Source organism: Equus quagga, chromosome 14 (genome assembly GCF_021613505.1).
Source record: "Equus quagga isolate Etosha38 chromosome 14, UCLA_HA_Equagga_1.0, whole genome shotgun sequence".
Taxonomy (NCBI): Eukaryota; Metazoa; Chordata; class Mammalia; order Perissodactyla; family Equidae; genus Equus; species Equus quagga.
Genome location: NC_060280.1, coordinates 50564978 through 50589789, shown reverse-complemented (window position 1 = coordinate 50589789; position 24812 = coordinate 50564978). Strand labels below are relative to the sequence as shown.

Sequence of the window (24812 nt, the reverse complement as noted above, 5' to 3'; positions counted from 1 at the left end):
TTATTAAGAATGTAGTTCAATTGTGAAAAATATTCCTTTGCCAGTTGAAGGGACTGCCTAAGATACAAGATTTTCTTAGTACTAAACAAAGACATGTAGTCTCAAAAGAAGGTTCTAGGCTGAAATCTAGTTCACTTTAGAACTAAAAAGCTAAGAGAAACATTTAAGCAGCAATATTTATAATCCTAAAAAATCCCACGGATGCAAACATCAAAGAACAGCTCTGGTATGAGGTTATCTGATGCACACTCTGACACTGTACATTCACCTGCTCCTTCTGCTATTCCTTTCTGCCCCAAATCCCCAACTGAAGTAGTAACACAGGCATATGAATGATTGATGCTAAAATTAATCTTGGAGGAGGAAAAATATTTTTATAGTGTTGGCATACTTTTAAATTTTGAGACATCAATTAAAACTTCAGAAAGTTTTCTTTATCACGTATTTTGTTCAGAGCGAAATATTTACAGTTCTACCAAGAAGGCGTTCCTTCCTTTATGGTCCCCTAAATAATGGAAAGGGACAGTTTGGCTGGGTTAGTTCTAGGTTTGCAATGGATCTTATCAACAGGAGCATGCACACCCAGACGTGCAAACATGTACACATGCATAGTATATTTATTCATTGTCTGATAAAGATCATGAAACTATGCTCATAAAACATTTAGCTACGTTTTCTTACCTTTTACAGATACTGAAGCTATGATTTCAGCGGAACCAAAGACATTTTCCCCTTGGCAAATGTATTTTCCCTCATCTGATTTAGAAGCATTTAAGATCCGTAGAGTCCCGTCTGGAAGAATAGCTATTCTGAAAATTATTAAAAAAGATTTTTTTTCCTGTTTTACTGCAAATCGGCTAAGTGGTAAGAAACTCTGATGAAGTCGAAACCACTTCCAAGGTAACAATAAATAAGAGACAGGATCACTGTGAAAATATACAGTCATAGTAGAAATGTTTTACCCTTCAAGAAATTACTCAGTAAACCCACTTAATATCTTCCTATATTTAAAAGGGTTAGTGTTAAGCGTTATTTTTCTTTTGACACTTTTTTGACAGTTAATTTTAAAACTTGCGGAAAAAGGTGACCCTGAATATCGTTATTAAAACTTATAATATCACCCAGTGATATTTTAATAGTAAGCTTGGGTGACCTCAAAAATCAAATATAAAAAGAAACAGCATAAAAACAGAGGAGAAGTACAGAACATAAAATTAATTGTGTACAGCCAAGAGATGATTTATGGCGGTTTCTCGTGCGCCACCCACGCAGCAAGGGTATGAAAATGAGCCTGACACCTGGGCTGCTCACATTGCACTTTTTAAACATAAAAACATGATATCTGAGTTTGCATTTGGGTTCTTTTGAGACCTTTGTTAAAAGTGGACCTTGAGTCTTGTATAAAGGTGAAAGATTAAAGCATTATTAAAAATTTTCAGAAGTTCGGTGAAAATGAGGTTGACATTTGGGATTACCGTATTCTCCTGTGTTTTCATCATTCCAGAAATATACAGATTTCAAATTTAATTAGTACTTTTGTCCTTGTCTCCCTTCCATATTCCTAAAAGATAACCCATTATATATATTTCACCAGTGCATCGACCTACTCAAGCAACCTCAAACATCACAGAAGCGGCTGTAGTGGTCTTATTTGATATGCTGCTAGAGTTTGGACCGACTTCTTTTTAGGAGAGAGGAAGTAAAAGGCTGTGCTGTTTTTGCTAAGAAACAAGTGACCCCACTGAACTTAAAATCCTAAAACTGGATCCTCCCAGTGCCGAAAAGAATAGCTTACTCCATGGCAATATGATAATATTAAACCACTTAAGATTGAAGAATAATGGCTAAATCTCTTTAGTTAACATCTTTTATGTTATTTTAAAATTTGTACTCTATCTTGCCAATCACCCAGAACTGATGGTTATTGAGAGCTTTGAATGTCATAACGATTGAATTAGATTCTAGGCTGACGAATATTGTTTGTGAATTTACACAATATATTTTCATCGATAAAGATACCAGTTTAAAAACATGTCATCGTCTTCAGTATGGATCAGACTTGACTTACAACATGTAAAAAGGGAGACAAATTTAAAAGTAAGCCAAACTAGGAATAGAGAACCTGATTTTGCAATTTATGTCCAGGAAGGATACTAACTTGAGGCATTTGGGGAACACAGTGCCTTTAAAAGTTATATAATCCATTCAAGATGGTCAATGAAAAACTCTGTTCATTAATTATAAAGTGCTCAATTTCTACAAAAATGGAATATAGGAGCTGGTTCGGTGGCATGGTGTTTAAGTTTGCATGCTCTGCTTCAGTGGCCCCAGGTTTATGGGTTTGGGTCCCAGAGCCGGACCTACCCATTGCTCATCAAGCCAAGCTGTAGTGGTGTCCCACGTACAAAATAGAAGAAGATTGGTGCAGATATTAGCTCAGGGACGATCCTCCTCAACCAAAAAGAGGAAGATTGGCAACAGATATCAGCTCAGGGCCAATCTTCCTCACTAAAAAAAAAAGAATATAATGTATTTATTTTATTTCAATCCCAAAGATATACATGATACAAAAAGATATATTGGAAGGCAAAAATTACACTTTTTGTAAACAAACAGGAATTCTCTAGTGAAAATGACAAACTTTGTTGAAATTTAGCTAAATTATTATAATTTGTGCATATTGTTAATATCTTGAACATGTCTGGATTTTATTGATCAACATAAATTTTATTCTTGCAGGTGAGAAGTTTGGCTTAAAAGTTCACCTCCTTTAAAGAAATAAATGTATCTTAGATACTGGCAGTATTTCAGCTCTTGATTTAGGGTAAGTCCTTTCTCACTGACAGGAGGCAATATATTATATTCTCCTTTTAAAGATAGTTTATGAACACCCCTGTACCTTAGGCCATTGATCCACTTGGGGGATGAAGAATTCTGAATACCATGATGCTTTTTATCTGTCAAGTGGCAGTGTCATTTAACCAGAAGCCTGTCTACTGATGCAAATTGCAAATCCTTATCAGATGAGCTCATTTTTTTTAACTTAGAAAAGAAAAAATAGCTTAGACAATGAATGTGATTTACATTATAATGTCTGGCTATTGCACACATAATTACTTACATAATTGAATACTGAATTAATATTTCCTTGCAATTTCCAGCCTATTTATCTGTCTTCTCTCCTCTGTTATTACCATGCGACTCCTACATTTGGAATTTTAAATTTGGAGACTAATTCTTCTGAGACATCCTTGAACTTGGAGTAAAGTGGTAAGGGAGTGGTGAAGCGAAGTTCTGTTGTGGGTAGGGAGAGATTTTAGAAATGCAGACCAGCGTTCTAGCATTCAGTATCGTCATGCGTACTATATTCTGGTCTCTAAACTTCTCCACGAGTTTCTGCCTAGACCTGGAGATGTCTTGGTTCTCATCTTGCATTTGATTACTGGATCTCTGCCTTGTTAATCTGCCCTGTACCACAGTCTACCTAGGATAGCGTTGTGCTTACCCTATCTTGCAAAGATTCATTGCTAGTTCCTTGACGCCCATCCTGATTTCCAAATTTCAGGACTATTTTCTGGATCTTCCATTTCCATGTCTGGCTTACCTGTCAAACACCACACAACCTAGTTTAGATCTTTCCAAGTACACTTCTTGCCTGGGAGTACCACCTATTTACCTGCTGCCATATTGGTTAAAGCTTATGCTTTACCTTCCAGATTAGATTTCTTTCTGGTGTTAGATCATAATGGATATCATATCATAGGATCATTAATCATTAATTGAGACCATGTGCTTTAAAGTCAGAGATGGTTAGATTCAAACCACTGCCATTGACTAGTATGTGTGTCATCTTAAACAAAGTTACTTAATCTTTTTCTTTATATGGAAAACTGTCATAATTATATATAACTAGTTCTTTAAAAGTATTAACTAGATAATATATGTAAATTATTATATGTTAGTAGTGTGTGCAGACATTAATTGAAAATGTATTAAAAATGTGAATAAAATTTGTGACAAATTTTAAAAAGGAAAATGTAGAGGGTGCCAGGAAAACTTCTCACTGTGCAAACATCAACTATTTAGGATGTTTGATAAGTCTTTTCTGGGGAGAGTAATATTTGAGCTGAGAACGGAGTGATGAGAGGAAGTTAACCAGGCAAAGTGTGGGAAAGCATAGGGGATAGCATTTGCAAAGGCCTTGAGGTGGGAAGGATCACAAAACCTTGAAGAACCAATTATAATGGCAGCAGATAAAGGTGAGCGGGTAGTGGCCCAAGGTGAGATTAGGGAGGTAGACAGGGAGCAAAATTATGTAGAACCTAGTATACCATGGGAAACGTCTGGTCTTTATTTTAAGGTCAATGGGGAAGCTGCCAATTTTTTAAACAGCCTTATTGAGGTGTTATAGGCATATAATAAGCTCACATATTTAAAGTATACTCTTCGAAAAGTTCTCACAAATGGATGCAATCATAAAACCATCACTACAGGCAAGATCGTCAACATATACATCACCTCCAAAGCATCTCTGTGTTCCCTTCTCTCCCCTAGCCTTTTCTCACACCATGTCTATCACCAGGCACCTACTCATCTGCTTTCTGTCACTATAGCAAGTTTGTACTTTTACAGAATTTTATATAAATGGAATCATAACATTATAAGCCCCTTTTTGTTTAGTTTATTTCACTCAGCATAATTAAGTTGATACAAAATTGAAATTCATCTGTGCTGTTGCAATGATCAGCAATCCATTCCTTTTTATTGTTAAATAGTATTCCATTGTGTGTATATACCACAACTTGTTGATCCATTTACCTTTTGGTGGATACTTGGCAATTTTCATCTTGGATCTATTACAAATAAAGCTGCTATTAACATCCATGTACAAGTATTTCATGGATACAGTATTTGCTTTTATTTCTTTGGGATAAATACTCAGTATTGTAATGACTGGATCATCTGGTTTATGTGTATGTTTCATGTTTAACTTTTTATGAAGCTACCGCACTATTTCCATGTGGCTGTACCCCCTTACACTCCTAGCAGCACTATATAAGAGTTCTTGCAACACTTGATATGGTTAGTCTTTTTAATTTTAGCTATTATAATAAGTAGGTAGTAGAATCTCATTGTGGTTTTAAGTTGCATTTCCTTAATGACTAATGATGGTAAGCATTGTTTCATGTGCTTATTTTCCATCCGTATATCTTCTTTGGTAAACTGATTGCTTGAATATTTTACCGATTTTTTTATGGAATTGTTTTCTTATTGAGGTTTGAGTTCTTTTTATGTTCTAGATATAACTCCTTTTTTAGTATGAGATGTGCAAATATTTTCTACCAGCCTGTGCATTTCTTAGCATTTTTCCAATAGCAGACATTTGTAATGTTGATGAAGTCCAGTTTATCAGTTTTATTTTATACTTTATGCTTTTGTTGTTGTACTAAGACTTTACCTAAGGTCACAAAGATTTTCTGTTTTCTTCTAGAAATTTTATATTTTTAAGTTTTATGTTTGTCTACGATTCATTTTGAGTTACTTTTTGTTTATACTATGAGATATGAAGCAAACTTATTTATTTATTATTGTTTTTTGTTTGTTTTTGCTTCAGGATGTCCAATTGCCCCAGCACCATTTTTGAAAAGTCTATCCTTTCTCTGTTGAATTGCTTTTTACTTTTGTCAAAAGTCAGTTGAGTAATTTTGTGTGGGTCTTTTTTCGGGTTCCCTACTCTGTTCTATTGACCTATATGTCTACCCCTCTGCCAATACCAAATTATCTAGATTACTGTAGGTATGTAGTAATCCTTAATATCAGGAAAAGCAATTCCTCTCACTTCATTCTTTGTTGTTAAAGTTGTTTTGCTAAGAATTTTGCATTGATTTTCTCAAGTGATATTGGTCTGTAATTTTATTGTCTTTTGATATATTTGTTTGGTTTTGTTTGAAGAGTAGAGCTGGTCTCAAAGAATGAATTATGAGGTATTCCCTCCTCTTCAAATCTCTGAAAGACTTTGTGTAGAATTGACACTATTTTTTCCTTAAATGTTTGGTAGAATTCTTCAGCAAAGCCATCTAGTCCTGGAGTTTATTTTGTGGGAAAATTTTAAGCTGGAAACTCAATTTTTGAAATAGATATACGGCGTTCAGATTGTTGACTTCTTGACTGAGCTCAGAAAGCATTTTTAAGCTGGGGAATGTATTTATAGGAAAGAATTTTACTTTATTATTTACATAAATGAAAATTTTTTCTTGGTTTGTGATTCTTTAGTTCTGGCTTAGCCATGGATAAAATATTTAGTCTGATATGGTTAAAATCTAATAACAAGTTAATTCTAATATATTAACACCTCCCTGTGGTATATTCAGGCAAATTCAGGTTTTATTATTACCAGACATTATGAAATTCAATAGCTCATTCAAAGATGGCACATTTCTTCCCACAAATTTCTCTAATTTCTTCTCCTGTTCCTATTTCTATTTGGTTACACTATATAAAGTTTCCAATATTTGGCTATTTTTATCCTACAAAAATGGCAATTTTACTTGTTTCAATCTGACGGTTATATAAGACTTGTGCACCAGTACACTTGCAGTACTGCAGAAGGAGGAAGATTCTGTTTATGTCAGGAGTGAAGAGGCATGTCTGTTCCCTATAAATCTTCTCTGCTATCTCTGACTGCTCTTTTCCTCAACTGCCCCGATATCTGATGCTCATGATTCAATCAATTGCTGTGTAGCTGGTATTTGGCTCTTTCAAGAAAATCAGCAAATGATACTGGGTCTTTTGGATGCCATCCATTGAGAGTCAGCTGGCCTGCTCTTCAATGTCACCTTCTTTCAAGGATTCAGGTTGAAGTGCTTCCCCAGTTACCAAGATAGAAAAAAATGGAATATGACAAACTACGCAAAGACTTTTCAAGTTCCCACATGGAAGTGGGACACAACAATTGTACTGAAATTTCATTGGCTAAAGCAAGGCACATGGCCTCCAATGACCTCAGAACAGCAGGGAAGCACAATCTTACCATATGTCTGGAAGAAAAATGAGAAATATCTGGTCAATGGCACTAAAGATTACTGTATTCCTTGTGCTATGTCAAGCATGGCATAGATATAAACGAGATTTTAAGGCACAATCTCTGTTCATAAAATTTTAACAATTTAATTGTTCACACAAGGACTACAGAACAATAAAATTATGTGTCTGGCTATAATTCTTGTGTAGTTCAGAACAGAAGAAGACCCACAAAAGTGGGAAAAGTTCAGTAACAGAGGACAGGGTTTGATATTGATCTCAAAAGATGGATAAGTAGAAGGAAGTGGAAAAAGCTTTTTAGAAAAAGAGAACAAATAAGCAAAGTAAGAAAAGTCAGAAGTAGGCATAGTATGTTTATAAAAGAGAAGCATTGACTCAAACGAGAGTAGCGGTTTTGCTTTTAGGGAAAATAGCTAATAAGGTTTGAAGAAGCATGATAGCAACTGCACTGCTGGTAGCCACTCACCAACAGCAAAAAGAAGAGGAGCAACTCTCCTTGTGGTGGAAGAGGGAGTGGGCTTGAGGATTTTGCTGCAGAACATTGACGAGGGGTTTGTGACCCAGAGAACAGGCTGGATCACAAGGCCAAGATAAATATCCATACCCTTTGCTTTTGGCTCTACTTAGTTTCTCTGAACAGGACACACTCTCCTTTGAAATGAGAACCCCTACAGATTTTTTACACCAATTATAGGGTGAGGATGTGGCTATGAATCAGGTCAGAGGAGAGAACCCAGGCCAGAAAAAGAGCAGCTATGCACAGGCTTTTCTCACCCCAGAGCTAAGAGCCCCAGTTAGAGGGAATCTGGGTGAGCATATGGGTCATATTCACACTACAGGATCTCCTGGAATAGCCCCCAAAGAGCATGGACATACAAGATTTGACACGGAAGGACCTTAAAACTTTACCTATACCTCAGTTCCCTGTAAATGAAATAGTTACCCTCTTAATAGGAAAGACAATTATATCTGCAATTATGATTAAAGGAGGTAAGTGCTAAATGGAGATGTACTTTTCTGGAGAAAGTGGTATCTAAGCTGAGAACCGACAGAATGGTAGGAATTAGCGCACTGAAGGGCTGCAAGCTGGGGAAAGAAGGAAGTGCTTCAGGTACATTCACTGACTACTCACTGAATGGCTTCTGTATTCCAGGCACTGTGGAAGCCATCAGGGATACAGTGATGAGTAAGTCCTAATTCCTCCCCTTAGGAACCACGGGGAATAGAAGAAGCATCAGACAAGAAAGCAGGAAATTAACATTCAGAACAATAAATGCTAGAAAAGAATAAGTACAGGGGACTATTTGGAATATGTAGGAGGGGCAGTTCACGAGCTTGGGGGATCTGAGCCTGGTTAGGGAAGGCATCTCAGAGGAGGAGACACCTCACTCGAGGGTTAAAAATTACTTAGTCTTACCCTTATCCTGGTTTGGGAGGGGGTAGGTAAAATGACATAGGATAAGCCTATTGATTTTTTTTTCCTAATTGTTTTTCTGAACTCTAGTCTTTTACTTCTTTCATTCAAATTGCACATTGCCTCTGGATTTAACTTCCTAAATCATAGATATAATCACTCTTTTGTCTGAGTTTTTCATAGTTCCCTATGGCCTACAAAATAACATACCTACTCCTTAGTATAACAATTGAAAGTCTTCACCAAATGGTCAGAACTTCCATCACCTTCTAATCTCCCACCCTGTGCTCTGCAGATCTCCAAACTGTCTTGTAATTCATTCTCAATATATGTGGGTTTTTTTTTTTTTTCTGAACTAACATCTGTTACCAATCTTCCACTTTTTTTTTTTTTATTTTGCTTGAGGAAGATTAACCCTGAGTTAACAACTGTGCCAATCTTCTTCCACTTTATATGTGGGTCACCGCCACAGCATGGCTGATGAGTGGTGTAGGTCCACACCTGGGATCCAAACCCGGGCCACCAAAGAGAGCATGCCAAACTACTACTGAACCACTATGCCATGGGGCCAGCCCCTCCATATATGTGTTTTATTTTGTTTATAATGATGTGTGACTCACACACACACACACACACAGTACTATACTAATATACTAGGTACATTGTACAGACAATAATTGGAAATTATAATTATAATTAAAAGCAAATACGTTATGCCATCTTCTCCTTTCCCTCCTCCCAACCCCAATGGATCTCTTGCACGTCTCTGAATTGTTCAAATCTCTATTTGGAGACCTCTGCTCTAGTCATCTAAGACCACATACCTTTCATTGTTCAGACTGCTACCTACTTTCACTGCTCAAATATACAATCTACCTGAACTCCTCATTAATCCTCTTTAGTTAGAATTATTCTTGCATTCATTTTTGCTTCCTCAGAACTCCATCATAGCATTTGTCACACTTTTCCTTAGTGCACAACAGCCAGGGTGTTTTATCCATTGAACACTATGGTTTCAGTATTTTCAAGGGCGTATATAAGGATCTGAAACCTGAAAAAACATGACTGGCTCAAGTAATCAAAAATAACTACAGTCTTGAAAATAATACAATGTAATACTATAACAATCACCCACAACTCATCTCTTCCATTGTTATATAAAAAAAGAGTTCCCATCATAACAATGTAATAAAAGATTGACTATTATATTAACATTTTCAATCATAAAGTTATAAAAACTATTTCAAAATACTTTATAGCAAAAGGCATATTTCAGATAGGCTATAGCTATATTTTATTATTTTTGATAAAATCTTGGATGAGATCTTTAAAACATAAGAGAACCTAGGACCTATGAAGTTCTTAAAAGGGTTGTGCTAATAATAAACATTTACTGATCATGGCTGATGTGTCAGGCATCATACTAATCTTCCACATTATTTCACGTAATGCTTCTAACCACTATGTGAGCTGAGTATTGTTAGTCTCATTTACTGATGAGAAAATTGTGGTCCATCATCATTTACTACTTTATTCAAGGCTATTCAGCAAGTGGCAGAGTGCTGATTTCAGCCACACTCTTTGATTTATTTGTTTGCCCATCAGTAATTCTCTGACTAATTTGTAACCTCCTTCACTTATTGTCTTCATAAACTCCACAATCACTGGTACTCAATAAATGGGGACTGAATTAAACTGAATATAACTTTAACCAATTTATTTTATAGATGAAGAAATTGAGGTCCTGAGCCCTTCAAATCACTTTTTAAAAAATGACGTGGCATATAGTTTGTTTTGATAACATTTATTAAGCCCTTACTATTTGCCAGGCCCTCTACAAAGCTCTTTTAATACACTATCTTATGTTAATTCTTGCAAAGACTCCAGGATATATTATTACCCTCATTTGATCAAGGAAGAGGAAGAAATAAGGCACAGAGAACTGAAATAACCACTTGGATTTTAGATAGGCCTGCTGGATTCCAAAATTTGTACTGCACTTTCAGCTACTATACATGGACCCAAAGTCAACATTAAAAGAAAGCTTTGCACAAGATCACATGCTAAGTGGCAGCTCTGACCTACAACAGAAGCTGACAGAAGTGGAAACTCAAGGGTAACAACAAGAGAAGACACATGCTTCCTATAGATGATGGAAATGAGAGAATTTTATACTCCTTAACTTGATCAGTAGGATTTTAAAAAGCTAAGGGCAATGCACACTCAAGGAGGGCTGTGCTGTCACCATGGTCTTCCCTTCAGATGTGGTTTCGCTGGAAGGAAGAAGTGAGGTGACCCAGAAAGACATGTATGACAGCCTTTAGAAAGCGAGAGAAAAAGCTTAAGTGCAGAAGTTACTTTAATTAATGGACCTCATCCCTGGCTCTCAGCATCACTGCAAGCATCCTAAAGAAATTGCAGAAGCTTTTGTGCTGAGCCACTGAATAATTTCAGACCCTCCAGGCTCTGAAGGAATGGTGCGAAGGAGACTGCTTCTATGTCAGATCTAAACATCCGAAGCTGCTTGCCATTAACAAAACAAAACAAAACCCCAAACACACATTTGTGTTGTCCTCTTTCTGAAAGGTATCTCTACAAGGATTTGTCACAGACAAATCAACCTTAACATATACAGAGCTACACCCAATCTTTTTCTTCAAGTTGTCTTCCCACTGCCATGTTTCCTATTTTACATGAATTTGTAGGGAAAATGCTGAGTGTTCATATACCTATTTTCTTGGAGACAATGTGCAACTTTGCTCAGATTCTCGAGGGAGTCTGTGATGAAAACAAAGTTAAGAGCCACCATAAAGTCCTTTATTTTATAGATAAGTTAACTGCGCCAGAGAAGGAAAGCCTAGAGTATTTCTTTTTTAAAGCTCAGACATAATTCAGACTATTAACTTAGAATTCATTATTTACTTTTCTTTTTCTCTCATAACATATTGGTCAAGCTGGATCTATTGTACATTTTAAGTAACTCTTAAACCCATTCCCTTGTTTTTGGCTTACTGGAGAGTCTAAAGGCAGTGGGTAGCGCACATGTAGTGCTTTTACTTTTTCTAGTCACTGTCTTCAACTATGTTTTGTCTAATCCATTTTTCCACTTCCTTCGAACATCCAACAAGGTCCCATAGCTTTTAGATAACTTTCAGTTGATACAAAGGTAAAACTTATCTCTCATTTTCTGCTCTTCTCTTCCACTCCCTGTTCAGCACTGACAAGTGACTTGGACCCAGGATCCTGCAGCTGCAATGAGAACGGACAATGGTCTCTCTTCACACCTTTTTCCTTCCTTCTTCCCAGTTCTTTTTCTCCTCCTTGTGTCAGAGTGGGAAGGGTAGAGCTTGTAAGGGACTAGTATCTTTTACTTACCTAACTTCTGTTGTGGTCTTTACCGGGACATTGCTGCCATTCTGGGTAAAGCTGCTGTCCACGGAATCATTGTTGAGGGAGGTCTCCAAAGACTGGCTCTCGTGAGCACATCAATGAGTCTTTGGGCCCTCCTCACTGCAGAGTTCCCCGATGCGGCCTCCTCTTCAGGCACAGCCTCTTTCAACTCTCTGTCGGCTCCCAGCCTCTGGCATTTAGTTCATGGAGCCCAGAAAGCTCATACTTGCCGACTGTCTCCAAGGTCCATCGAAGTGGGGAATCCTGCATACTCTTGCCTTTCTTAATGGTAAGAGTCTAAGTTTCTTTCCTGCCACCCCCTTTCTGCTATGTCATCTCTCTCCAATTATCTTTGCCCTCCTGTTCAAACAGGGCCAGGAGCCAATCAGCAAGTCTGTTGTTTAAGCAAATGTTCCATCAAAGAATACAATACCTGTTTGATAATTTCTGTGAGTCCTTGGAGCCTTCCTTTAACTTGAATTTGGAAGTAGGAAGGGTAAGAAAAAGCTTAGCAGTCCCCACTAAGCCAAAGCCTGCAAAGAATGTCTTCTCTTCTCTGTAATATTCTTTTATGCACACAGGCGTGAGGCGGGGAGAGGGGTGTGGATGGAGAAGGTAATGCTATGCTGGGATGATATTTGGACAAGCAGAACTGGGTTCAGCTACCTAGGCTCTGGAGAAGCTATCTGGTTCCTAAATTTTTAGGAGTCTCTTCAGAATATTGGATGCCTAACGTAGCTTTATTCTCAGCGTTGAGTCTCAGGCTTAACATATAACTATCACTTTCTCTTACTACTTCAACCTTATTTGAAGCTCTTATCAGAATTCATCTAGTTATTGCAATTCTGCGGCTCTGTCTTCAGTATCAGGCCACTCCCAGTTTTAACACATTGGTCCCACTGCCTTCACAGTGTGGCACATGATGCTGTTAATTTCCATCCATGTCTCCACACCACATTAGGGGTAAAATCCAAACTCTTTAACATGATATATGAAAATCTTCATTATCCTAATGTCTCTCTGCCTTCCCAATCTCATCTTAAACTCCTCACTGCTTTCTCACATCTAAACCCATCCTATATAAGTTCATAATGAGCTACTTGTCATTCTCTGAAGAGTGTGTTTTCCCATAATCTTGAGTCTTTACAAATAATTTTCCTCCACCTGAATAAGGCTTTTCCTGCATCCAGCCTCATATCTGTCTGGTAGCTTACTTATCATTCTCTAACATTTTTGTTGTCGGTGCTCAAATCACATCTGAGTGATGTTCCCTGATCCTCAGTTACTATCTTCCTACTCACATATTATTATTCCTCTTTCCTCTTATACTTTTAGTACGTTCCTCAGTCTCCCAGATCACAGTATATTATGCTATAAATGTTTTCCCTAGAATGAAAGTTATTTGAGTAGGAAATGAGTATCATAATGACACAATAAGTAGTTAACAACTGGTGGTTAAACAACACTTAAATTCCTCATCAGAGTATCTGATTAATCACCACATTTTAGTGTAAATTAACTTATCAGACCACATTTTTTCCATGAGGTCCATGATGAGAGCTCTGGCTATCTGACCAGGGAAGGGCGGCAAAGAGTAAAATCGTAGAGAGGACAGTAGAAGGCATTTTGAGTTAACTTCATTTGATAGGATTGGAATTCCTGTCTTTATTTTCACTGTAGAAATATTTTTCATTCTTTTCATTGACTTAGCTACATTTTATAGTGCTATAGTGTGTCAAGTAGTATGAATGTGTCAGTTTTTCTTTATTGACAATACTAAACTAATAAAAATTTAATGGATGTTCTTCCTTTGAACCATGCTTTGAAAACACTATTTATTAGCTAGATATAAACCTGTGTATTTATAACATTTTCATTCTATTTTATATTAAAGTTATTTCTTCCTTATAGGCTCTTGAATGGTTTGATAAAAACCTGTCTCAACTAAATGCATTTTTTCATTTTCCCCTGGAAGCATTTGGTTAGCACTAATGAGAAATTGATCTTACAAAGAGAGAGAAATTAAAACCAAACACACTAAAGCTAAGTAAATGCCTTCAGAGTGACTGTGCACTGGATTCTAAACTTTTCCACCGAGATGTTTCTAAAACTTAAAGATGCTATGGAATTGGATGTAACTCCAAACTGAGAACTTTTTTAGTAAAAAACAGAGTTGAGATGGCATTGAATCATTTACCCCACAGCTTTTCGCAGTGTTTGGAACTGAATAATCTGTCATTTCACATTAACTTGGACATGAAACTTGTCAGTATTTCTTAGTGCAGACTAAAAAGGAAAAGGACTGAAATCCTTTATTACTCCTTGAATTTGTTGTGAGTGTTTGCATTTTCTTTTCCATCTGCTACCTGTATAAATACCTAAGTCTCATAGGAAGTGGGGATAAATTATTCCTCTTCTGAAAGCTCTAAGGTCACAGAGATAGGATCCAGGGCAAAATTAAGAATTTTTGATATTTCCACCTGGGATGGTTTTTAGTCCATTTTAAATTATACTGACCTAATTAGAAAGCACGACTGTGGCTAAGCTTTTTAATATTAAAAGAGTGCACTTTATTATTTTTTTATTAGTCCTTTCTTGGAGAGCAGCTCTTCCACTATGTAGCTCAAGCTGCTTTTTGAACAGAGTCAAATCAACATCAGTTAATTGATTTTTATGTATAGTAGTGTAGGGTACGGGAAAGTGTATTAAGTAGTCAGTACAAAACCTCACTTCTGATCTCATCTGTTAATTGTCTTTTATTTTAATTCTATACCTCATCTCGTTCATCTATAAAATGAAGAGTGTGGACTAGATTTCTAAGAAACGTTTCGCCCATTTACTTGTAACTCCAATGTTTTTCTCAGTCTCAGGCTGCACTCCATGATTTCTTTTCTATCTTGGAGTAAGCCCCAAGCCCCAGAGACTCTGTCGGCATTCTGTATTCTTTTTTTGGGGAAGCTGCCTTGAAGTTTCTTTCTCATCAATATCTGTCTCGGAACAAGACATGTTCTCAGTTTCCAACTTCCAATTTTCACCGAACCATAGACACGCAGGTGACTGTCCTCTTCTGGGGATGACATGTGAGAATATAAAACATTGCTCAGTGCCCTTGAGATACTCCCTGATCCCTTTTTCACTTATGTGAAACCAGGTTGTTTCACATACTAACTAGACTCAAGAGTCCAGTTACTCTTGAGTCGCTATGCTATTTAAAAGACTCAGGAGCTAATTTGGGTGGTAAGGAGTAACTATATGTATTTGACGAATTTTAAGTAAGTATTGACTAGAGAATATGAAGAGATCAAACATAAGTTAAATTTTCAGTTGAGTTTAGGGCTTAAGCAGTGTCACAAATAGAAAGGTTTGGAGAAATGTGAAGCTATTGTCTGGATAATCCAATCAGAAAACTATATTATCCCAGCCATCTTAACTTTTAAAATGCAAGTCTAATAGAACTACATCGTTTGTGCATTTGATTTCTTTTAATCAAAATTGGTAGAGTGCCAAAAAAAATCACACACAGGTTTTTTATTTTAGACAAACAGACTCTGGCTACTTACAGACCCTGCTTCTTACAGGCAAGCAATTTTACCTCTCTGAACAATCTATTTGTAAAATGAAAGAATAATATTTATCTGGTGGTACTGGTAAGAATTAGAAATGTGTAAAGTGGCTTTCACTGTGTTGAGGCTAAGATATCCTGTGGCAATGTTAAGATCAATGCCATCTATGGTTTAATGGTCACCCTCCTGGTTGGGGGCTTTGATATCTTGTGCATCACAGTCTTCTATACCATGATTCTTCAAGCAGTTGTGAGTCGGAAATAGTCATGTCTATCTCTAATATCTACTTTATTAATTTAATTCGCACACATATTTAAAATCCCATTTAAAATTTAAATGATATATTAGTTTTGAATATTCCTTTTCCCACTCATATAATTTATAAAGCAAACTTTTTCAAACTCAGAGCCACATTTTAGGTCATTTATGTCAGTTTTCCAGGATATATCTCCTATGTAACCCAGTTAGCATTTGTTAGTTACTATTTGTGGAGCGTCTACTATGGCCAGGCACTGTGCTATATTCTCTTACCTTAGAAATTGGGGCGGTCTTTTCATACAGTAGCATTAAGCTAAGATATCAATGATGAGAAGAAGACAGCCATTCAGAATCTGGGAGAAGAATATTCTTGCCAAAGGAAATAGCAGGTACAAAGGCCCTGACACTAGAATGAGTTTGGGTCCAGGGATAGAGAGAAGGCCAGTGTGAATGGAGTGTGCTGGATGAACATAAGTGTGGTAGATATTTATATTGATGGAAAAATTTAAGTAGATTAGCTAAACAATTTATATCTAACTTGCTATGGAAGAAAAAGAAAATGGTTAAATCCTTTTTTCAGTGAGAATAATCTGAGATGTGAATACAGACTTAATTACTTAAATAATATTCACTTTAGCTTGGATACACAATTTGGGTCATTCATATCTTCAAAATAATGTTTTAGCATCACAAAATTGGCTGAAATAATATGTATCATCTTTTAAAAAATTTCATAGTCCTAGTCAAGTGTCTTAAGTGGAATAGGACCCTTTAAAAGCACGTTATTACTTTTGGCATCTTTAAACAAGGCAGTTCAGTTTTTCTTGCTATTTTTAGGGATCAATCTTGGTACGTCTGGACTCAGAGAAAGCTCAGCTACCAACTGAATTTCATAATATTGTACTAACAAATGATTTTTATTCTTTCATTCACTTATATTTATTGAGCATTTACCATGTGTCAGCCATTGTTTCATGCTTTGTTCTCCACAGGGGAGGTGAAATAATTTTTTCAAATTTTTACAAAATTCTCAATGACGTCCTTCTGTTCCTTGAATTCAAAAATGCAGCAAACTACTGCCAGCCACAAGGCTTTGGGTCTGGAATGCTCCTTTGCTCCATTATTACTATCTTCCCTTTGGCTAGTTAACTGATACCTATCCTTCGGTTCTCAATTTAAGTGTCAACTCCTCTGAGAAGCCCTCCCTGACTGCCCCAGCCATCGTCTAGGTCGGTTTCTTCCATTATACACATGCATAGGATCAGATTTCTTTCCTTCAGAAAGAAAAGTAAACTCTTTAACCAAATTCTTTATTATTCTTTACTATTAATTAATTAGTGTGATATTTATTTGAGGCTTGCTTCTCCACTATAATATAGTATAAGCTTCCTAAGGGCACTTCCAGGGCTATTTATGGCCATCATTGTATCCTTCATGTCTAACTTGGGGACTGACTCAGATTAAATGGCAACAAAGTATGGAGTGAATAAATAAATGCATGAATTAAAGAATTTTCTCAAGAAAATATCTCCTATTTTGCCATGCTTTAAATGTATTGTATCAGTCATTTCAATTTTTTTGTTCGTTGCTGTTGAAATGAAGCTTAAGAAATACTGAAAACTGAAAGGCTTGTTTTCAAATAACATCGGTATTTTATACTCAGGTTGTGTCTTAATCACACTGAGAGCACAGTAAAAGAAGATTAAGTAGGGCTGCCCCGGTGGTGCAGCGGTTAAGTTTGCAGGTTCTGATTCTCGGCGGCCTGGGGTTTGCTGGTTTGGATCCCGGGTGCTAACATGGCACTGCTTGGCAACAAGCCATGCTGTGTCAGACGTCCCACGTGTAAAGTAGAGGAAGATGGGCACGGATGTTAGCTCAGGGCCAGTCTTCCTCAGCAAAAAGAGGAGAATTGGCAGTAGTTAGCTCAGGGCTAATCTTCCTCAAAAAAAAAAGTAGAAGATTAAGTACATTATTAACAGCATTTCCTCTTGATTCATTTTCATGAATATCTTTCTCAGTGTACTATTTTAATTGCAGTTTAGAGGCAGGGGTTGGAAGTTGGGGCAGGCAATCCCACTTAAAAGGGTTGAAAATGACACGGATTTTCACTGCAGTACAATTAGGAACCCCTCTATGAAACCCAGATAGGAAGAAAAGCAAGGAATTAAGACACTTGGGGTCTGTCTTCTTCTGCCCATTGGTTGTTTGCCGTTAAGCAAGTCATTTCACTGAGGGGCAATTTCTTTCACCTATAAAATGAAGGAATTAGTCTAGGTGGTTTCTAATATCTCCTTCAGTTCTAAACATCATACAGTTTTACAGCTAAGAAAACTCATTCAGGGACAGAGATCTTTATTTGTAATTTAGATATCTGAACAAACATGGAATCCATCAGGATAGTCAAATTTTCAGTATACCATTAGGCAAGTGTACACAAATTTAGGTCTTTGACACAATCTAGTAACTTCTCCTCTTTACTGCCTGTTCTGGATTAGATATGGTGACAAACTCAACTGAAAGGAAGGAGGACAAAACTGTTTTTCAATAACTCATTTTCTTAAATGAGTCTTTGGGAGAGCATGGGTTAATTAAAAGAAGTGTTCTTGGCATAATTACCAAGGATCATTGAGTAATAGCTTAAGTTAGAATCAACTCTTTATATGGAGGCTAAATACAGTTAGGATAGACAACAATTACCTTGAGCAATATGAAATGAACAACAGAGTTATTTCCATATTATCCTGAAGCACAAAGTGCCTTTTAGTGGAATATGCTTCTTTAAAATTTAGGACTGGTAATTAGATGTTTACATGGAACATTTTCATATGCCTGGGGTAGCAATCATCTACTAAAATAGTATTATTGTAAGGTTTGTAATAATGTCTGGTTAGATGAAGCCTGATTCTCTAATTGGTTTCAGAGTCTTCAGCAGTGCTGCCAGAATAATAAGCATTGATGACACGTTTTTTTACTCCAAAAAATCATGCTATAATTTTTTGCTGCTTTTCATGTATCATATACCATTTTTGTAGGAGAGGAATTCATGAAATCACAAACACTACTTTTGATTTGGTAGGACTGATGAAATAGACTCGAATTACCAAGCAGCTACTGACAGTCATTTTGTAGGTAAATTAGAACAAAGATTCAAGGGTCAGTGATTGCCATTGTAACAAGTCAAGGAGACATGGATACCTTTAGGAGGCAGCATAATGTAATGATATAGACTTTCAAGTGAAGGCTCAGGAGTTCGATAAATCTGGCTTCAAATTCTTCCTTAGTTATTTCCTAGTCTGTCATGCAGATAAGTTTCTTAACTTCTCTGAACCTCTGTTTTGTGGATATCAGTCATCTATCTCAAAGGATTGCTGTAAGGATTGAGAGGGACACACAAATTGATCTGCGTCATGTCTCACACTCAAAAAACATTCAACAAATGTTGGCTATCATTTATAAAGGAATTGTAGAATCTTAAAATTGCATGGGGCTTTACACATTCATCCTCATGCTCACAGTAGGAGTTACTTTTATTGCTTATCGGATAGAAGATCATTCAACTTCAGTGTTTAAACACTTTAAGGGACAGAGAACTCACTATTTTGAAAGTAACTCATTTAATTATTGAAGAGCTTTATTGGAACTTTCTTAATAATGTCTAAAAATGGACTTCCATTTAGCTAATAATATTTTCATATATCTATTTCGTTACAGTTCACAAAGAACTTTTGATACAATATTTCATTTGATACAACAACCCAATAAGGGAGGTGTGGTCCATTCCTTTACTCATTTATTCATTCATTCACTAAACATTTATTGAGAACCTCCTATGTGCCTGGCACTGATCTAGGCGCTGGGGAGTTATGGCTTTGTAACAGATGAGAGGGCCAAGTCATGGGAAGCTGACACTTACCCACTTGAACACAGTGGAGGCGGAACTGGCACCAAGATCTTTAGACTCTTATTTTAGTGTACTTCTACCAGATTATTTCTAACATTAATTATTTGTTTCTGATAGATGAGAACCTGAGTCTCTGATTTCTTCTCAATATCTCCTACATTGTCTCTCTTTATTTTAATTAATAAACTTTATTTTTTAGAGCGGTTTTAGGTTCACAGAAAAAGCAAGTGGAAAGTATAGAGTTCCATATACTCCCTGTCTCCACACACAACCACTTTCCCCTACACTATTAAAATCTCCCGCCAGAGTGGTACATTTGTTACAATAGATGAACTACATTGACACATCACTATCACTCAAAGCCCATTGTTTACATTAGGGCTCACTCTGGCTGTTTTACAGTCTTTGGGTTTTGATAAATGTACAACCACATGTATCCACCACTGTAGCGTGATACAGATTAGTTTCACTGCTGTAAAAATCCTCCGTGCCCTGTGTATTCATCACTCCCTCTCCCCTAACTTCTAACAACCACTAATTTTCTTCCTATCTCTATAGTTTTGCCTTTTCCAGAATGTCATGTAGTTGGAATCCTACAGCATGTAACCTTTGCATATGCTCTCATTGCCTCTTTAAATTTCTCCTATTCTTGCCACCCCCAAACGAGCCCTGACCCTGATCACCTCATTTTTTACCCCACCTCCCATTCCTCTTCCTACAGTTCTGTTATTAGGCTGCTCCTTGGCTGAAACCCGTTAGCTAAAACTAAGATTGCTTGAAAAATTAGGAAATAAAATTGTACATTTACAATATTTTGTGGTTTTATGACAATTTCATGTATATCTCACTTGATTCTTAAAAATGTGGTAGATTAGAACTTATCAGGTCCCTTTACAAATCAGTTGGAAAAATTAAGTGACTTGTGCAAGCAAGCAATGAGATGATTTCAAACCCACCAGAATCTTCTAGCTCATTCTATGCTCTTGCCACTATTACTGTTGGTTTTCTGGTACATTTCTACAAAAATCAGTTATGGATTACTAAATTCTCCAGTTATTTTTATTTTTATCAAAGGTATTATCATTTTCTTCCATGTCTTTTCCATGATTCAAATAAATATGTAGTGCTAGTGTTATAATATATAATATCATAAAGTGTAGAAAACTGGAATAGGGAAATTGATATTTTTGACATTTATTTTGGGACCTTTCTCTGATTTCTCATTTATACTATATTCTTCATGTTTTCTTTCCTTCTCTAGTTATAAGTAAAGTACTATTTTTTTCCATTTAATTTCAAACTTATTCACGAGCCCAGTGTGATATGAGGATTGGTATATAGAATAAAGAAGATGTGTTTCCCATTTTTAATAAGATTGTATTTTAATTTAGAGCAGAGGCATAATAAAGAGTCAAAGGCATAATAAGAGTCAAAGAACTGAGAAATACAGAAAGACATTAAAAATATACATTATTAAATAGTACTTTGTCCTATCCTTCTATTCATCTTATTGTTATCAGAAGTAGATTTTTAGCTTTGTGTAGGTCATCAATGGCAAGTGTTGGACACAGAAAACCATCCAAACTTAATCTCTCAATCTCGTGATTTAAAATTGAACAAGGATCTACTAACATTCATAGCAATGAGCATAGCAATCTACAGGAGTAGGTTAACAAAAGTAGGCTAGTTTTAGCCCTAGAGGATCTTCCAGACTTAGCCTTGTGGTTAGGAGTGTGGACTTGAGTTAGACAGCATTTTGACCTTTGGTGACTAATGTAACTTCTCTAAGCCTTGGTTGTTTGATCTGTTAAAAAGAATGATAATAACAACGCTCATTTTATTTGGGGTAATAAGTGACATAAAGCATATGAAATACTTTTTGCCGTGTCTGAAACACAGTAATGAATAGCAATTATAATGGCTGTTTTCACTTGGAAAAGTCCTTTGTGACAATGGAAAGTGCTAGGGAGGCAAACTATTCCAAGCAGAGAGGAGCAAATCAGAGAAAGTTAAGTACTCAGTGAGCTGGAGAGGAGAGTCTTTGATTAGAGGGTAAGTAAATTAACTTGGGTAAAGAAACAAGGCCAGGAAAAATAAGATGAGTGGGGTAGGCAGTAGGCCAGGAGATTGATTTCAGGACCTCTGCTATTTAAAATAAATTCTAAAGCAATAATGCAGGAAGTTGGATACTGTCTTTGTTGTCTTCAGGGAAATAGTTGCTCGATAAGTATTAGTAGTAATGATGCCCAGTGGAATTCTTCCTCCAAGAAATACTTTTGTATCTATTTATATCTTTATCCAGATCATCTATAGCTATAAATAAATATATTGCTTTGTTATGTAAAACATTTGTTTAAACCACTAACATTGCAATGAGAGTGTTCCACACTGAGTGGCAAATATAAAAAATTTAAACAAGTATAAATGTAATAAAATAATCTTTATAATGAGACTTGGTTTGTACCCCAGTTCCTTATTTTTATTAGTTATTCTTTCAATCCTAATTTAAGATTCTCCAAACTAATTTTAACAAAGGATGTGTCTAGTTAAACTCTAAGCTAGAAATCTGTTCTTCGTTTTGTTTTCAATTTGTCAAAAATAACTAAACTTAATCAGAAGTTTTGGAAGATGATTTTTGCCAAATGCTCTGCAAACAATGCTGTTTTTTGACATAACGCATTAACACATTTCTAAGGCTGAAGGAGGCGAGAAGGCAATAATGAACTAGTGTCTTATTCAAACTCCCGCGGCTGCTCTGAGTGAGAAGAAAACCTCATTTGGCATTCTAGAAAGAAAGTGAGTTATCTGGTACTCTGACTTGCAAAGCAAGTTAACTACCATCTATCTCTCTCTTCTGATGAAAGGCGAAATATTATTCAGCAACTGGAGAAAAAAGGCAGTTACCAAGAAACATGCGTTATATTCAAAGATATTATTACTATTAATATTAAGGGTGAAAAGGTGTTTGTTTCATTAGCAAACAACAAATGAAATAGATGAAATAGCATGTTTGAACTCTTCAGTTCTCTCATTTGTCTCTGCCACATTTCTGATGTTCATGGCTGTGACTGTGATTATCCTTACGGGGTGATGACAAACTTAAGTTTTCTTCCCTCTCTGTCCTCTCTGAATGAAAGTATCTTTCTACTGGAAGTCTTAAACAATCATCTTTCCTCATCTCTTAGGAATATGCATGCTGTGATAAAGTGAGTGCAGAACAGAGAACTTAAAAAACACTGCCTGAAGTAATAGTGCCCATGGGAACCGCCTATCACTCTAGATTATGTCTATTTGAGAGGTCTTTTGAACCCAAGAAATACTGCAAATATTCAGCAAGTTTACTGTAATAAGCAAATAACTGGGATGTGCTATACTGTCAACCCATTATCTTTAGAAAGGAAACTTAATGACCTTTGTCACACAGGTTTCTTCCACGATAACAAAAAAAAATTGAAAAGAAAAAATAGCTCAGTGGAAGCATAAAAAGCCATACTCATATGGGCAGTCTACAATCTAGGTGATTTAGCAGTAATAGAGGGATTTTGGTGGAAGGTGGACATTTTAAATAATAAGTAAAAATTAGCTGTATTATGTCAAAGAGAAAGATGTATAAACCATTTGTGTATACTTTAAAAAAATTACCAAGTGAATGCCTATGTAACCATCACAGAGGTCAGGAGCTAGAGTGTTGCCGGTGCCTGCAAAGCCCCACTGCGTGGTCCACCGTGATCACAACCCTACCCATAATTTTGACTTTGGTGATAATCACTTCTGGTTTTTCTTTTAGTTTTATCATCTATATATGCATTCCTAAACAATATGGTTTAGTTTTGCCCATTTTTAAACTTTAAAGAATCACACTATGTACTTTTTTGTTCTTGCTCTTTTCATTCAACATTATGTTTATGTGATTTATCTATATTGTAGGATGTAGTTGTAGTTTATTAATTTACATTGTTGAGTAACATTCCATTGTCTGAATATATTATAATTTATTTATAATTGTTGATGGACATTTGGGTCATTTTCAGTTTTCAGCTATTACTCGTGGCTCTGCTATGAACAGTTTTGCATGTGTCTCCTGATGTGCATATGCAAGAGAGTAGCTGGGTATTGACACAGGAGTAGAATATCAAATTCTTGGGCATGCATATCCTTGCTACATAATGCCAATTTTTTTTCCAGCATTGTTGTGAAAATATACAATCTCTACAGCAGGTATAAGATTTCCCATTGCTCCACTATAATTTGGGATTGTTGGATTATTAAAATTTTCCCCAATTTGGAGGACGTGTAAGGATATCACACCATTTTTTTTCTTTTTTAATTTGCATTTCCCTGATACTAGTTAAGTGGAGCACTTTTTCCCATTGGAATTCCTCTTTTGTGAAAATCTTCCTCAAGACTTTTGCCAGTTTTCTTCTCTGTTTTTATTTTGTTTTGTTTTTGTTTGTCTTATCATACATCTGGATACTAGAGGCTACTAGATAATTTTAGTTATGTGGTTGAAATATCTTGTCCCACTCCAAGGTTTATCTTGACACACTCTTTAGGGTGAATTTTGAAGAACAATGTTTCACAATTTTAATACAGATCTTGAAAAATCAGTCTTCCTCAATGGTTGCTTTTTTGCCCCTTTTTGTCTTTTTTTTTTTTTTTTTTTAAGAAATCCTTCCTTCCTTCAAGGTCATGAAGATAGTCTCCTACATTATCTTTGAAAATTTTGCATATTTAGGGCTTTAATCCCCCTGAATATGTTGTTGAATATGGTGTGGTAGGGGTAAAATTTTTTTTCACATGGTTTTTCAGTGTTCCACTGATCCACAAGACCACCTCTGCCTTGAGTATCCGTAAACGTGTGGATCTGTTTTTTTTTCACTCTATTTTGTTCCATTTGTCTGTAAGCCAATTTGTGCCAGGATTTCATTATCTAAATTCTATAACTTTATAAGAATAAGATTGTATTATAGTTGTCATCATATTTTATAAGGAAAGTTCTCCACCTTGTTCTTTTTCTTCATGTGAATATTTACAGTTCTTGACTATTTGCACTTGTATATCATTTTTCTTATTTGCTTGTCAAGTTCCATAGAAGTCAAAGCAAAAATCCATGACCAGTGTTAAAACCTTGCTGAGATATTGATTGGAATTTTTATCTTTACAAAATTGAGCTTTTCAGTTTATGGCCATGGTATAGCTCATATTTATTTGGAACTTCTTTAATGCCTCTGGAAAAAAATATTAT

General features: G+C 36.0%; 1 protein-coding gene across 1 annotated transcript in view; it reads right to left on the bottom strand.

Moving 5' to 3' along the window:
• The window catches only part of CNTN5 (contactin 5), a 488151-nt gene that overhangs the window by 127920 nt on the left and 335419 nt on the right, over positions 1–24812 (bottom strand). Inside the window, exon 12 of the mRNA XM_046638244.1 lies at positions 682–809. Within this exon, the coding sequence (XP_046494200.1) occupies positions 682–809 (128 nt within the window). The remainder of the gene's footprint in view (positions 1–681; positions 810–24812) is intronic.